Raw genomic sequence first — 12,497 nt, 5'->3', positions numbered from 1 at the left:
CAGAGCCAGATTTCCTGTCCTGCAGTTGTCAGCCTTCCCCCACTTTGAGATTATGGTTCAAGGTACAAATTCCACTATCCAGGAACACAGCATAAGGGTGGAGATGAAACTTTCCCCAGCTTGTTTAGTTCTTCTGAAGATAATAGCACTGAGCTCACATTGCATGGGGGTGGGGGGGGGGGGATGCAACAGCAAAACTTTGCCCAATTGCACAGAGGAGCTCCAGAACAGAACTCCCAGTCCTCTGCCATCAGAATATCCAGCTTCGGCATTGATATTGTGGCTCAGCACTCTCTTATAGATCTCAGTCCAGAAGAAGATCTTGAACATCAAACCATCAATTAGCAATGAAGAGGAGCTTAAAAAAAATATCATTCCTCTGCTCCTTTCTAACACAGTACTCTAACCAGCCAAGCAGGTACTGGATCAAATTTACTAGAAGGCCTAGGTTGACAGGACTGTATTCAAAACCTCCTCCTTTGTGACTGAACACCATTCTGAATGGAGGGGAGCTTCAGCTGATGTTCAGTATTACTTTGCACATGGAACTCTAGAATATCATCAAAGTTATCTGACTTAGTATTTCTATCCTGAATAACGCCAAGTAGTACAAACTTAGTGAAAAAAAAAAAGAGAGTAAACTTTTGTGTTTCTTTTCTTTAGGCTTTTACCGTGATTGCCATTTTTAATGCAATGAGGTTTACCCTGGCAACGCTGCCTTATTCCGTTAAAGCTGCAGCTGAAGGGACGATTTCTATAAAGAGAATAAGGGTAAGTTGCTGTGCAAGCAATGTGACATCAAGGCATGAAAGTCATAACAGCAAGTTTTAGGGGCATTGGCATGGGCTGGAAGCCTCCCAGAAATTTCCAATATTTGACCCAGGGCTGTGCTGTTGTTTTCTCTTCCTATTGGTCTCCTTCTGAACAAAATGAAAAAGAATTATGTCCAATGTGTTCAAACTACAATTTGTATATAGATTAGAAAATTGTTCATAATCAATCAGATTGATGCAATATTTTTAGTTTACAAAAATAACATGTAACAAATAGTAACACAGTAGATATTGACCAATAAGGGTCATTTGGCTCACTCAGGGGCCTATTTATCAAGCTGCGCTAAGATACGTTAACGTGCATTGTTCGTCAATAGGCCCCATTGAGATAAGTTAACATGAGTTAGTACGTAGTGGCACAATTTGATAAATAAGCCCCTTAGACTGCCCAGTTGCCCCTGCCTACTTTGCTCCTGCTAAGTACATCTCCCAGCTATCAGTCATAAAGCTTGACTGCCTGCTTCTCCTTTTTGCCCTCATTTGGGAAACGTAGCCCATAATAGGAAACTTGCTGTCTCCTCCTGATTATACCTAAGAACATTGCATATTGTTTAAGCTTGCCTCCTCCTCCTACCGAGAGCTTGACACAGCTTTACTGCCGCTCCCTGCCAGGCGGCTTTGTCATCTCTCCTTTTTGGGCTTCTAGCATTCTGGGGCAGATGAGCATAACCCAGAACCCAGGCTTCCATTTCTTTGACCTTACTATTCCCCTACACCTGCTCTTAACACGGTCCTCCGTGTACGTCCCAAGCATGCTTAAATTCTATCACAGTCTTGATTATTTCTACCCCTGCTGGTAAGCTATCGCCGTCACCTACCATGTATTTCCTGAGATTTCCTGTGAGCCTGCCCACCTCCTCCAGCTTCATGTCATGACCTCATTTCCTGCAATTAGTTTGGTTATGGAGAATTCTACTTTCTTGTATTTCACTGGAGCCAGTCAAATATTTTGAATGTTTTTACTATATCCCCCTCCCTTTCCCATTTCATTTCCATCAAGTATGTTTTTGATTTCTTGAGGGGCATTGTCCCCAAATGGGAGTGTTTTGCACATACCATGGCAGCTCATAAGCCAGGGTTCATGTGGTATGATCTCAGTCTCTCAAATGTACTGCTAGTGCTTGTTTTAATACTTGCATTTTGCCAAAGAAAGACTCCTCCTGGAATTTATAGGGTGTAAAATCTACAGGCAATGTATCAAGGTTTGCTTGGAAGTACTTTTTAATCAAGCTGATAGTGCCCCATGCAATTGGGACTGTTTCTATATCTTTCTGCCACATTCTCTTGGCCTCTGATTGCATCTCTAAGTACCTGAGGATCTTCTCTCTCTCCATACATTTTACAGAATAGTTGCTTGGTACTGACATTTCTATTAGCAATGTTGCTCTTATAGTTTTCTTATTTACCACTATGTCCAGTTTTCTAGCATTGAACTGTTTATCAGTGGGAATATAAATGTCCTAGGTGGCACGACTTCTTCATTCATTACAATTCTGTCAGATTTGTGAGCCCAGTGTTTTTCTGGTACATCGATATTATAGTGTTTGCATAGTGATTTGTCTCCGTAGAGACTGTGCTGCAAGTCCTGAGTTACTCTGGTATCTTTTCCTCTGAATTGCTTTCATTCTTTCAATGTCCTTATGAATTTATGGCCTGCAGAACTAAACGTGGTACTCAATTTGGGTTTCACTACTGATCTATACAAACATAGACACCAGACAGCAAAACAAAAGAGCGCATGGCCAGTCTAGATTGCCCATCCACCCAACTAGTCTAGCTTTATAAGTCCCAACACTCCCTCAGAGTTCCCTGTGTTCATCCCATTCTTTCTTTAATTCAGGCACCATGAAGTGCCAAAAAGCAAAATATGAATCAAATAAATAAATACAATTTTTGTCTTTACTACTTCCACTGGGAGGCTGCTCCATTCACCCACCACCCTCTCTGTATACAAGGACAACAATCCATTCTTTTTCCTGCTGGTGATACCATGTCCAAAGCACCCAAACTTATAAAGGCAAGAGCAAAAGCAATAGTCTCCTCCCCAAACACCAACACATCCATACCTCCATTGAAGAAACACCCATCCAACCAGCACTTCATCCACCCTCAGCACAACCATATCATGGATTCACTATAAAAAGTCAAAAAGGAGGCAATAGCACAGGGGTAACCAACTCCGGTCCTCAGGAGCCATGAACAGGCCAGGCTTTCAGGATATCCATAATAAATATGCATGAAATCGATTTACATACAACGGAGGCAGTGCATGCAAATCTCTCTCATGCATATTCATTGTGGATATCCTGAACATTTGATTTGCTTATGACTCTCAAGGACCGGAGTTGGCTACCCCTGCAACATCAGATTGAAATTCTGCAGGCATAGTATTGCAAACACAGTGACAAAGATCTATAGCACCCCGTTTCATATAAGATTTCCCATCTTTCAACAGCAACAAATCATTATAAAAGTAATGAACCATGAGTTGCTCCCACAACAGTAGTCTTGGGATTTGGGATTCTGCCCAGACAGTTAAAAAAGCTTTTTTAGCCAATCAGTCAAATAAGGAAAACACTTTTCCACAGAGGAGAGAATATCTACTCCCCCAACAACTCCTAACATTAAAACAGAGGCAATATATGTGAACTTCCTTACCATACCCATGTCTAGTCGAGGCATGACTGAAGACCACAAGGACCCGAACTTGGCACACCACAAAAATAAATGAAGATATGTGCCAACATCTGTCTGGTATTTGGAAAAAAAATATCAGAGTCTGAATACGGGAATCTTAAAGTTCTAACCCTATCAAGATATTTATTTATTGGTCTTGAAAAGATTTATAGCCCGCATGCTCCATGGTTCTCAGCGGGTAACAATTGTACTTACATAATCATAAAATGGCTAAACTTTAATAGAAAACAGTAAAAAAGAAAATTGACAGTACAGTAAACAAACAAAATAAGAGGACCAAAATGGAAAAGCAGAGATGACTGCGATTACCAGAACAAATTATAAAGGGGTATGAAAGACTGTTTCCCCAAATGTAAGCAGGGGAAGCTCTATGCAAAATTTTAAAGCGGGTTTCCTGAGTCTAGCCATCAGACGTCAGCTTCCTGAGAGAGGTGAAATACCCCTTCAATTCAGAAACAGAATCCTCAGATCACTTATCAGCCAACCCAAGTAAATACCTAGCTTGACATTATCCCATATCATTTTATACCACCAAGCTATCCTGTTAAACATTTGAGAGGTACTCCATGGGCAAAAGTCTAGATCATCTATACAATACCTGACACCTCATACTCAAATTAAAAGTGTGCATCAAGAATATTCTTATCTTTTAAATCCTTAAATGACACCAAATCAGAGGATCTGTTGTATTCATGGACCCCTTAGGTTGTGGCAGGATTGGCGCAAGCTGCAGGTTCCCAATATTAGCAGGCAGACCTGGATGAAGCAAAGACCTAGCTGGAGCTTTACTTATACCAGCCCTCGCTCCCCACAGGTTGAGCCTTTGGGTGCCGGGGGCAGCATGTCTTAGTAGGGGGTCTCTGCTGTGAGCAGGAGAGGAGGTCCTTGGATAGCAGGGTCATACACAAGGGGCAATCAGGTGTGTCAAGAAGCAGGCAGTGGCCTGAAGACCACCAAATATAACAGTACTGCCTTCTGAAGGCCCCTCCTGAGGCTTTGGGTTTCTTGGGGTACTGTTGGTGAAAATATCTTAAAAGATTCTGATCCAAGATATTGAAGGCTGGCTCCCAGCAATTTTCTTCCAATCTGTAGTTCTTCCAGGATAGGAGTTATTCGATCCCCTTGCCCCTGCAGTGGGAGTCCAACTCTTCTTCAACTTCATATACTGTATCCCCATTGATGGGCACATCCTTGGTTCGGTTAGTGCCCTAGAGGGCCATGAGAGTACCACTGGTTTGAGGAGAGATATATGGAATACATTGTGGATGTTTACTTTTGGTGGTAAATTTAGTTGATAAGTGACGTGTCCCAGTTGCCGGAGTACAGGGAAAGGTCCGACATAGCACGGTGCCAGGTGCTTGGAAGGGAGTTGCAAGCGTAAATGCTGAATGCTTAGCCAGACTTTTTCTCTAATTCTGAACTTAGGAGCCTGGCTCCTCTGGATATCTGCCATCTTCTGCTGCAACCGTTGCTGCTCAATGTCTCCACTCCGCCCTCCTCACCTCTTTGGTGACTCCCTCTTGCTCAAGTGGAAGGTTGGCTGCCGCGGCGTCTCTCTGCCGTCTTCCTCTGGCGTCTCCGGAGCGGCTCGACGCTGCGATCCGCCATGATTCACAAGGGCCTAAGTCAGGCTAACTGATCTGTAGTTTCCTGGACCGCCCCTGGAGCCCTTTTTAAATATTGGTGTTACATTAGCCACCCTCCAGTCTTCAGTTACAATGGATGATTTTAATGATAGGTTACAAATTTTTACTACTAGGTCTGAAATTTCATTTTTTAGTTCCTACAGAACCCTGGGGTGTATATCATTCTGTCCAGGAGATTTATTATTCTTCAGTTTGTCAATCAGGCCTACCACATCTTTTGGTTCAGTCCATCTGAATCATTACCCATGAAAACATTCTCCGGTATGGGTACCTCCCCAACATCCTCTTCAGTAAACATATTGTTTGACAATATGTGTTTGGGTAAGCCATGCAGATGAAAGACATGGAGCGTGAAGAGGCATGCCAGTTCTGGTGTAGATGGAAGGCCTGGTAGGGGAACAAAGTATGTCATCTTAGCGAATCGGTCTACTACCACCCAAATTACGGTGGGACTGTCTGAGAGCGGGATGTCCACGATAAAGTCTGTGGACAGGTGGGTCCAGGGTTCCCTGGGGACTGGCAATGGCTGGGGGCTGGCAATGGGCATGTAGTGCTTTTTGCTGTGCACAAGTCTTGCTTCATCTTGGGCCACCAATAGAGTCGCTCAAGCAGTTCAAGGGTACGTGCCTGCCCAGGGTGACCTGTGGCACGTGAGTCATGGGTCTATTTTGACACTTTCTCATGGAGTCTGGAAAGTGCGACCGACTTTCTTGGAGGCACAGTAATCTTAGTGGCCAACAGTATCCTGGTGGGGTTTATAATGTGTCTGGGAGGTTCTGGAAAATCCTCCATCTGGAAGGAGCGAGTGAGGGCATCTGCCCATAAATTCTTGAGTGCTGGTCGGTACCGCAATTCAAAATCGATGTGAGTGAAGAACGAAGAACGATGGGCTTGTCTTGCATTGAGCTGCTGAACTTGGTGTAAATGTTCAAGTTTCTTGTGGTCTGTATATATTGTAATTTGGTGTTGAACTACCTCGAGTAGGAAACGCCATTCCTTGAGAGCTAGTTTGACAACCAGAAGCTCTCGTCTCCGATGCTATAATTACGTTTTCCTGGACAGAACTTCTTAGAAAAGAAGGAACATGGCTAGAGAACTCCCTTTGGAAAGTGTTGGCTAAGGACAACCCCTACACCCAGTGATGGGGCATCGACTTCTAGGTCCGGATGATGCAGACATGGCTTGTCTGTGAAGACATTCTAACTTCCAAAATGCTTCCAGAGCTTCAGGTGGCCAATGTTTAGTATTGGCACCCTTGCAGGTGAGAGCAGTAAGTGGTACAGCCATGGATGAGTAGTTTGGGATAAACTGATAATAGTTCATAAATCCAAAGAACTTTTGTAGAGCTCAAAGCCCCTCAGGGTGGAGCCAGTCCCTGATGGCCTTTACTTTGGCGGGGTCCATGCAAAATCTATAATGAGCACTATGTATCCAGAAAGGGAAGTTCTTTTTTTTCAAAGACATTTTTACAATTGGGCGTAGAGGTTGTTTTCTCACAAATGGAGAATGAGATGGACATGATGGCAATGGGAGCTCAGCACGCCTCTCAGAGCATGTCAGGAGGTGGCCAGGAGGCCCCAACTACAGAGGTAGTGCGGCAGCCCGCAGACTGCCACACACAACACGATCCTGGCAAAAAAAACTTTCATAAACTAGCAAGACTATATTTTTCCAAATATGAAACAATCCAACTCCAACTTTGGAGGAAATTAAGTATTATTTACCAACTGAGAAAAGAGTAATACATATGGGGGCATGCCAAATAAAACCCACAACCACCTCCAGGTCCCAGCTGATAATAGGCCAGCCGAGAAACAATTTGTAATGCAACATGTTGACTAAAGAAACACTTTTATCCTTAAAGGTAAATTTTAGAGAGGTCTTATGATGCAATGAGAGCATGAGGACATGTTGCTTTGTCGTCCCATGGCACCACTCCCTGTATTGGACCACATCAACCTTTTAAGTATTCAATAAAGGAGGGAAAATTAATGCTGGCATAAGAACAACATTGAAAGACCTCATATCTGTATAAGAAAGAGTGTTTTGAACCACTGATGGGAACAAAAATAATACATAAAGATATGGGTAAGCTGGCAATAAACAAAATGGCGGACAATGTCAGCAATCTTCTGTTGCTGCAGGCTGTGGGGGAAGAATCTGGAGATGTTGCAGCAGTGATTATAGTGGCAAAAGTTGCTAAACTAGACAAAATTCACACGTGTTTTGATGAATTACACAATTTATTGGCAGACAATGCTAAATGAATTGTTGATGTAGAGATGTGTCTTACCAGGGTCAATGAGTGTGTGCATCTGCTGGAGCAGGAAATGGCTGCAGTGAAAGTAGCAACAACCTGAGAAAAGGCAAAACTAGAAGACCAAGAATTGCTCGAGGAGGAGAAATTTGAGGTTCATAGGCTGTCAAACAGTATTGCAGAGCAGACTTGTGCAAAATTCTTGAATCATGGCTGCTTAAGGCACTTAAGTTCATGGATAGACTGGACGCTGTACAAATAGAGTGGGCACATGATTTGGGCATGCAGGGTAACGGGCAAGAGAGACCGAGGCCGGTGCTTGCAAAATTTCTGAATTTTCACCAGAAACACGAGGTATTATGGGAATACTGACAAAAGAGATATTTGGAATATGAGGGGTGGCACTTTATATGATATTTTCAGTGTCCACTTGATGAAAAACCTTTGTTTCAATATGTTCCAGGCTTATGCACCATCAAGTTTGTTTTATTCTTCAGTTCCTGGCAAAACTGAAAGTAACCTATAACAATAAGGTCCACCTGTTTGAGACAGCAACAGAGGCACACGCTTTTTTCAAAAGTAAACTGCTTGATTTGGAGTGGCCTCTTGCAGATAAAGTGGATACATGACAGCAAGCCTGAGATGCAGAGAGGGCAGCAGTAATTTAAAGCTTGGCGATTATTTGATTGGTGTGGTATATTTTTAAGTGCTTAAGATCTAAAAAGGAACAAACAATGAATAATGAGACCTACCTCCCGAAAGAAAATAGAAATGATGAGATACAGTACACAGCAATATAAGAGAGCAGAAATGTTTATACTCTATGTGGGAGCTGGGGGGGGGGGGGGCTGCAGGAAGTGGGGCTCTAACCTAAATTTTATTTGTTACCAGTTGCTCATGTTTGAGCAAATGTTTTGTGTTAGCGATTTGGTTGAAAAGGAGAGGGGGAAAGGGGAGGGGGAAGAGGGAAGGTTTGGTGGGGTAGGGGATTAAAGGGAAGCAATCACAGTACAAGAAAATGGAGAAAGAGGAGAATGCAAATAATACTCATGGTTTATCAGTTTAGAAGTCTGGGACTTAGGCTGGAAAATCCCAATTGGATTGAAACTAAATATCAGCTCAATACTTTTAGAAGTTTGATATGTGAGTGTTGGTGGCAGATGTTCATTGCCTAACATGGATTGTGGGAGGGTTTTGGATCAGCAGTTAAAACATTAGAAAGTTCTGTAAGCACTGAAGAGGAGGGATGTGCACATAGCGCTAATTCAAGAAACGCATTTACAAGAGAAGTTTCGAAAACAATGGGTGGGGAAGATTTATCCATCGCAATCTGGCACCAGAAAAGCAGGGGTAGCAATCCTAGTAGGGAAAACAACGCCACTTCAAGATACTAAAGTTATTACTGTTAAGGAGGGGAGGTATTTGATAATGGAAGGTAACTTATATGCGAAACCAATAGTTCTCTGTAACGTTTACACCCCTAATAATTATGATCACCGATTTTTTTTTATACATTTAGCTCGGATACTGCAGACATATACAAATATCCCTTTGGTGATGGCAGGAGACTTTGTGTACTGAATAATGAGCTACATTACTCCTCTGTAATGGCAGTCCCTCCGGGGTCATTGGGCAAGGGAGCAGGTTATTTCTGTATGAAGGCTGATTTGTTGGATACATAGGGATCCCTCCACCCTCTAGAGAGAGAGTTTATACCTATATCTTTTGCACAGAATTAACTATCAAGAACTGATTATCTTCTAGTGGATCGGGAAACGTTTTCCAGAGTTCTGATTGCACACATCGGTCCCCTTATTTTTTTCAGGCCGTGTTCCCATAAGGGTAGATCTAGAGAGGTTTCTTCCAACTGATACTAGGCCGGCTTGACGATTACTAAGATATTTGTATAACGATATGTCCTTTAGAGAATATTTGATAAAGCGCTGGGAGGATTACGTGCTGTTTATCTCTCAGGTGATTTCTCTGCTGCTATTTATTGTTTCCTTGCCTTGCCAACAGCTCCCGTGGGAAGTCCTACCCCAGTAATGTCACCCAATGTTCCTAAAGCCCGGGATAAAGGGGGAGGCCCATGGAGAGGGGGGAGGGGGGGGAGTGAAGCTGCTTGCTTGCTGTGAATTTCAAAGACTGAAATTTTGCTGCTTTTGTGCTGTTTGTCTCGCAGGTGATTTCTCTGCTGCTATATCCTTCTCTTGCTTTGCTGACAGCCCCCCATGGGAAGTCCCACTCCCAGTGATGTCACCCAACATCCCTGAAGCCTGGGATAAAGGGGGAGGCTCATAGGTGGGTGTCTGCTGGCAGACCTTTACCAAAGGGCCTGTCCCTTTGTGGGCCCCATCGTGGGCATGGGATGCTAGTTATTTCTTAGCGCCCAGAGGCCTGTTTTATTTGTGGTGGCTATTATTCATTGATTCCAGTCTCATATTTTTGTTTTCTTTTGACTGATCCATTTCTTCCTGGTGTTTTTACCTTACTACCATCGGAGCCAGTTTACTCCAATAACAATGACGACATCACTATCGGAGGTTCTAGGGGTCGTTAAAAGGAGTAGCCCTCGGGCAATGGTAATCCTTTGCTTTGCTCTTTGGTTGGACTTGTGTTTCTTGCTATGGCTCTGTTCAATCGGCCTATCTCCGTAATAACTGGGGTGGGGAAATATAATTCTTTTTCTCATCTGTTACACATAAAGGAGAGGTTGGGTGGGTCTGGGTTGATTTATCCATTTCGTCTCCTAAGTTCTGGGGGGAATGTGTTACAGGCTCTCACTCCTTCATTGTCTTTTGCCTATGTGAATATATGTGCTGTTCGTGGAAAAAAAGGGAGATTAAATTGCAATTGTTTGATTTGCATTTAGATTTGTTTTTTTATTACAGAGAGTTGGCAAACTGTGGCAAATATTCCACTGTTGCATCTTATGTGCCCTGATGGCTATTCTTTTTTACCATGCAGCAAGGGAAGGAAGGAAAGGGGAGGGTGTAGTTATTAGGGATGTGAATTGTTTTTGAACGATTAAAATTATCGTCAGATAATTTTAAAATCGTCCTAAATCGTCAGAGTGCACGATACAATACAAATGCCCCCGATTTATCGTCATAAATCGTCCTAAATCGTTAAATCGGGCATGGGAATTATTTGGGGGAGGGCGGGAAAACTGGCACACCAAAACAACCCCTAAACCCACCCTGACCCTTTAAAACCAATTCCTTACCCTCCCCCACCCTCCTGAACCCCCCCAAAATGTTAAATTACCTGGTGGTCCAATGGGGGGGGGGTCCCGGCACGATCTCCCACTCTCGGGCCATCGGCGCCATTTTGGCTGCCACTAATTAAAATGGCGCCGATGGCCCGATTAAAAAAAAAATCCCACCTGACCCTTTAAATCGACCCCCCTTAGCATCCCCCCCCAAACCTTTTAACATTACCTGGTGGTCCAGGGGGGCCTCGGGGGACGATTTCCCGTTCCCAGGCATCAGCTGCGCTAAAAGAAAAATGGCGCCGATGCCCCTTTGCCCTTACCATGTGACAGGGTATCCGTGCCATTGGCCGGCCCCTGTCACATGGCAGGAGCACTGGATGGCCGGCGCCATCTTTAAAGATGGCGCCGGCCATCATTACTCATCAGCCCTAACCCTGATACCGGGAGTGTTGTGATCTTCCTGCACTGAGCAGGGATACGGCACTGCATGCAGGAAGAACACAACACTCCCAGTATCAGGGATATGGCACTGAGTGCAGGAAGATCATAACACTCCCAGTATCAGGGATATGGCACTGAGTGCAGGAAGATCACAACACTCCCGGTATCAGGGATAGGGCACTGTGTGCAGAAAGATCACAGCACTCCCGGTATCAGGGTTAGGGCACTGTGTGCAGGAAGATCACAACACTCCCGGTATCAGGGTTAGGGCACTGCGTGCAGGAAGATCACAACTCTCCCGGTATCAGGGTTAGGGCACTGCGTGCAGGAAGATCACAACACTCCCAGTATCAGGGATATGGCACTGAGTGCAGGAAGATCACAAAACTCCCGGTATCAGGGATAGGGCACTGTGTGCAGGAAGATCACAACACTCCCGGTATCAGGGATAGGGCACTGTGTGCAGGAAGATCACAACACCCCCGGTAACTGGGATAGGGTGCTGTGTGCAGGAAGATCACAACACCCCTGGTATCAGGGATAGGGCACTGTGTGCAGGAAGATCACAACACCCCTGGTATCAGGGTTAGGGCACTGCGTGCAGGAAGATCACAACACCCCTGGTATCAGGGTTAGGGCACTGCGTGCAGGAAGATCACAACACTCCCGGTATCAGGGTTAGGGCACTGTGTGCAGGAAGATCACAACACTCCCAGTATCAGGGATATGGCACTGTGTGCAGGAAGATCACAACACCCCTGGTATTAGGGATAGGGCACTGCGTGCAGGAAGATCACAACACCCCTGGTATCAGGGATAGGGCACTGCGTGCAGGAAGATCACAACACTCCCGGTATCAGGGATTGGGCACTGTGTGCAGGAAGATCACAACACCCCCGGTATCAGGGATATGGCACTGTGTGCAGGAAGATCACAACACTCCCGGTATCAGGGAAAGGGCACAGAGTGCAGGAAGATCACAACACTCCTGGTATTAGGGATAGGGCACTGCAAGCAGGAAGATCACAACACTCCTGGTATTAGGGATAGGGCACTGCATGCAGGAAGATCACAACACTCCTGGTATTAGGGATAGGGCACTGTGTGCAGGAAGATCACAACACTCCCTGTATCATGGATAGGGCACTGTGTGCAGGAAGATCACAACACTCCCGGTATCAGGGATAGGGCACTGTGTGCAGGAAGATCACAACACTCCTGGTATTAGGGATAGGGCACTGCATGCAGGAAGATCACAACACCCCTGGTATCAGGGATAGGGCACTGTGTGCAGGAAGATCACAACACTCTCGGTATCAGGGATAGGGCACTGTGTGCAGGAAGATCACAACACTCTCAGTATCAGGGATAGGGCACTGTGTGCAGGAAGATCACAACACTCCTGGTAT

At 44.6% G+C, this 12,497-nt stretch overlaps 1 protein-coding gene across 3 annotated transcripts in view; it reads left to right on the top strand.

Annotated features, from left to right (window-relative positions):
- Positions 1-12,497, top strand: part of ABCC12 (ATP binding cassette subfamily C member 12) — a 158,497-nt gene that overhangs the window by 59,118 nt on the left and 86,882 nt on the right. For all 3 annotated transcript variants that reach the window (XM_029608476.1, XM_029608477.1, XM_029608475.1), the window contains one exon: positions 664-771. In XM_029608476.1, the coding sequence (XP_029464336.1) occupies positions 664-771 (108 nt within the window). The remainder of the gene's footprint in view (positions 1-663; positions 772-12,497) is intronic.

The sequence above is a fragment of the Rhinatrema bivittatum genome, chromosome 7 (genome assembly GCF_901001135.1).
Source record: "Rhinatrema bivittatum chromosome 7, aRhiBiv1.1, whole genome shotgun sequence".
Classification (NCBI taxonomy): Eukaryota; Metazoa; Chordata; class Amphibia; order Gymnophiona; family Rhinatrematidae; genus Rhinatrema; species Rhinatrema bivittatum.
This window is presented reverse-complemented; position numbering and strand designations above follow the sequence as displayed.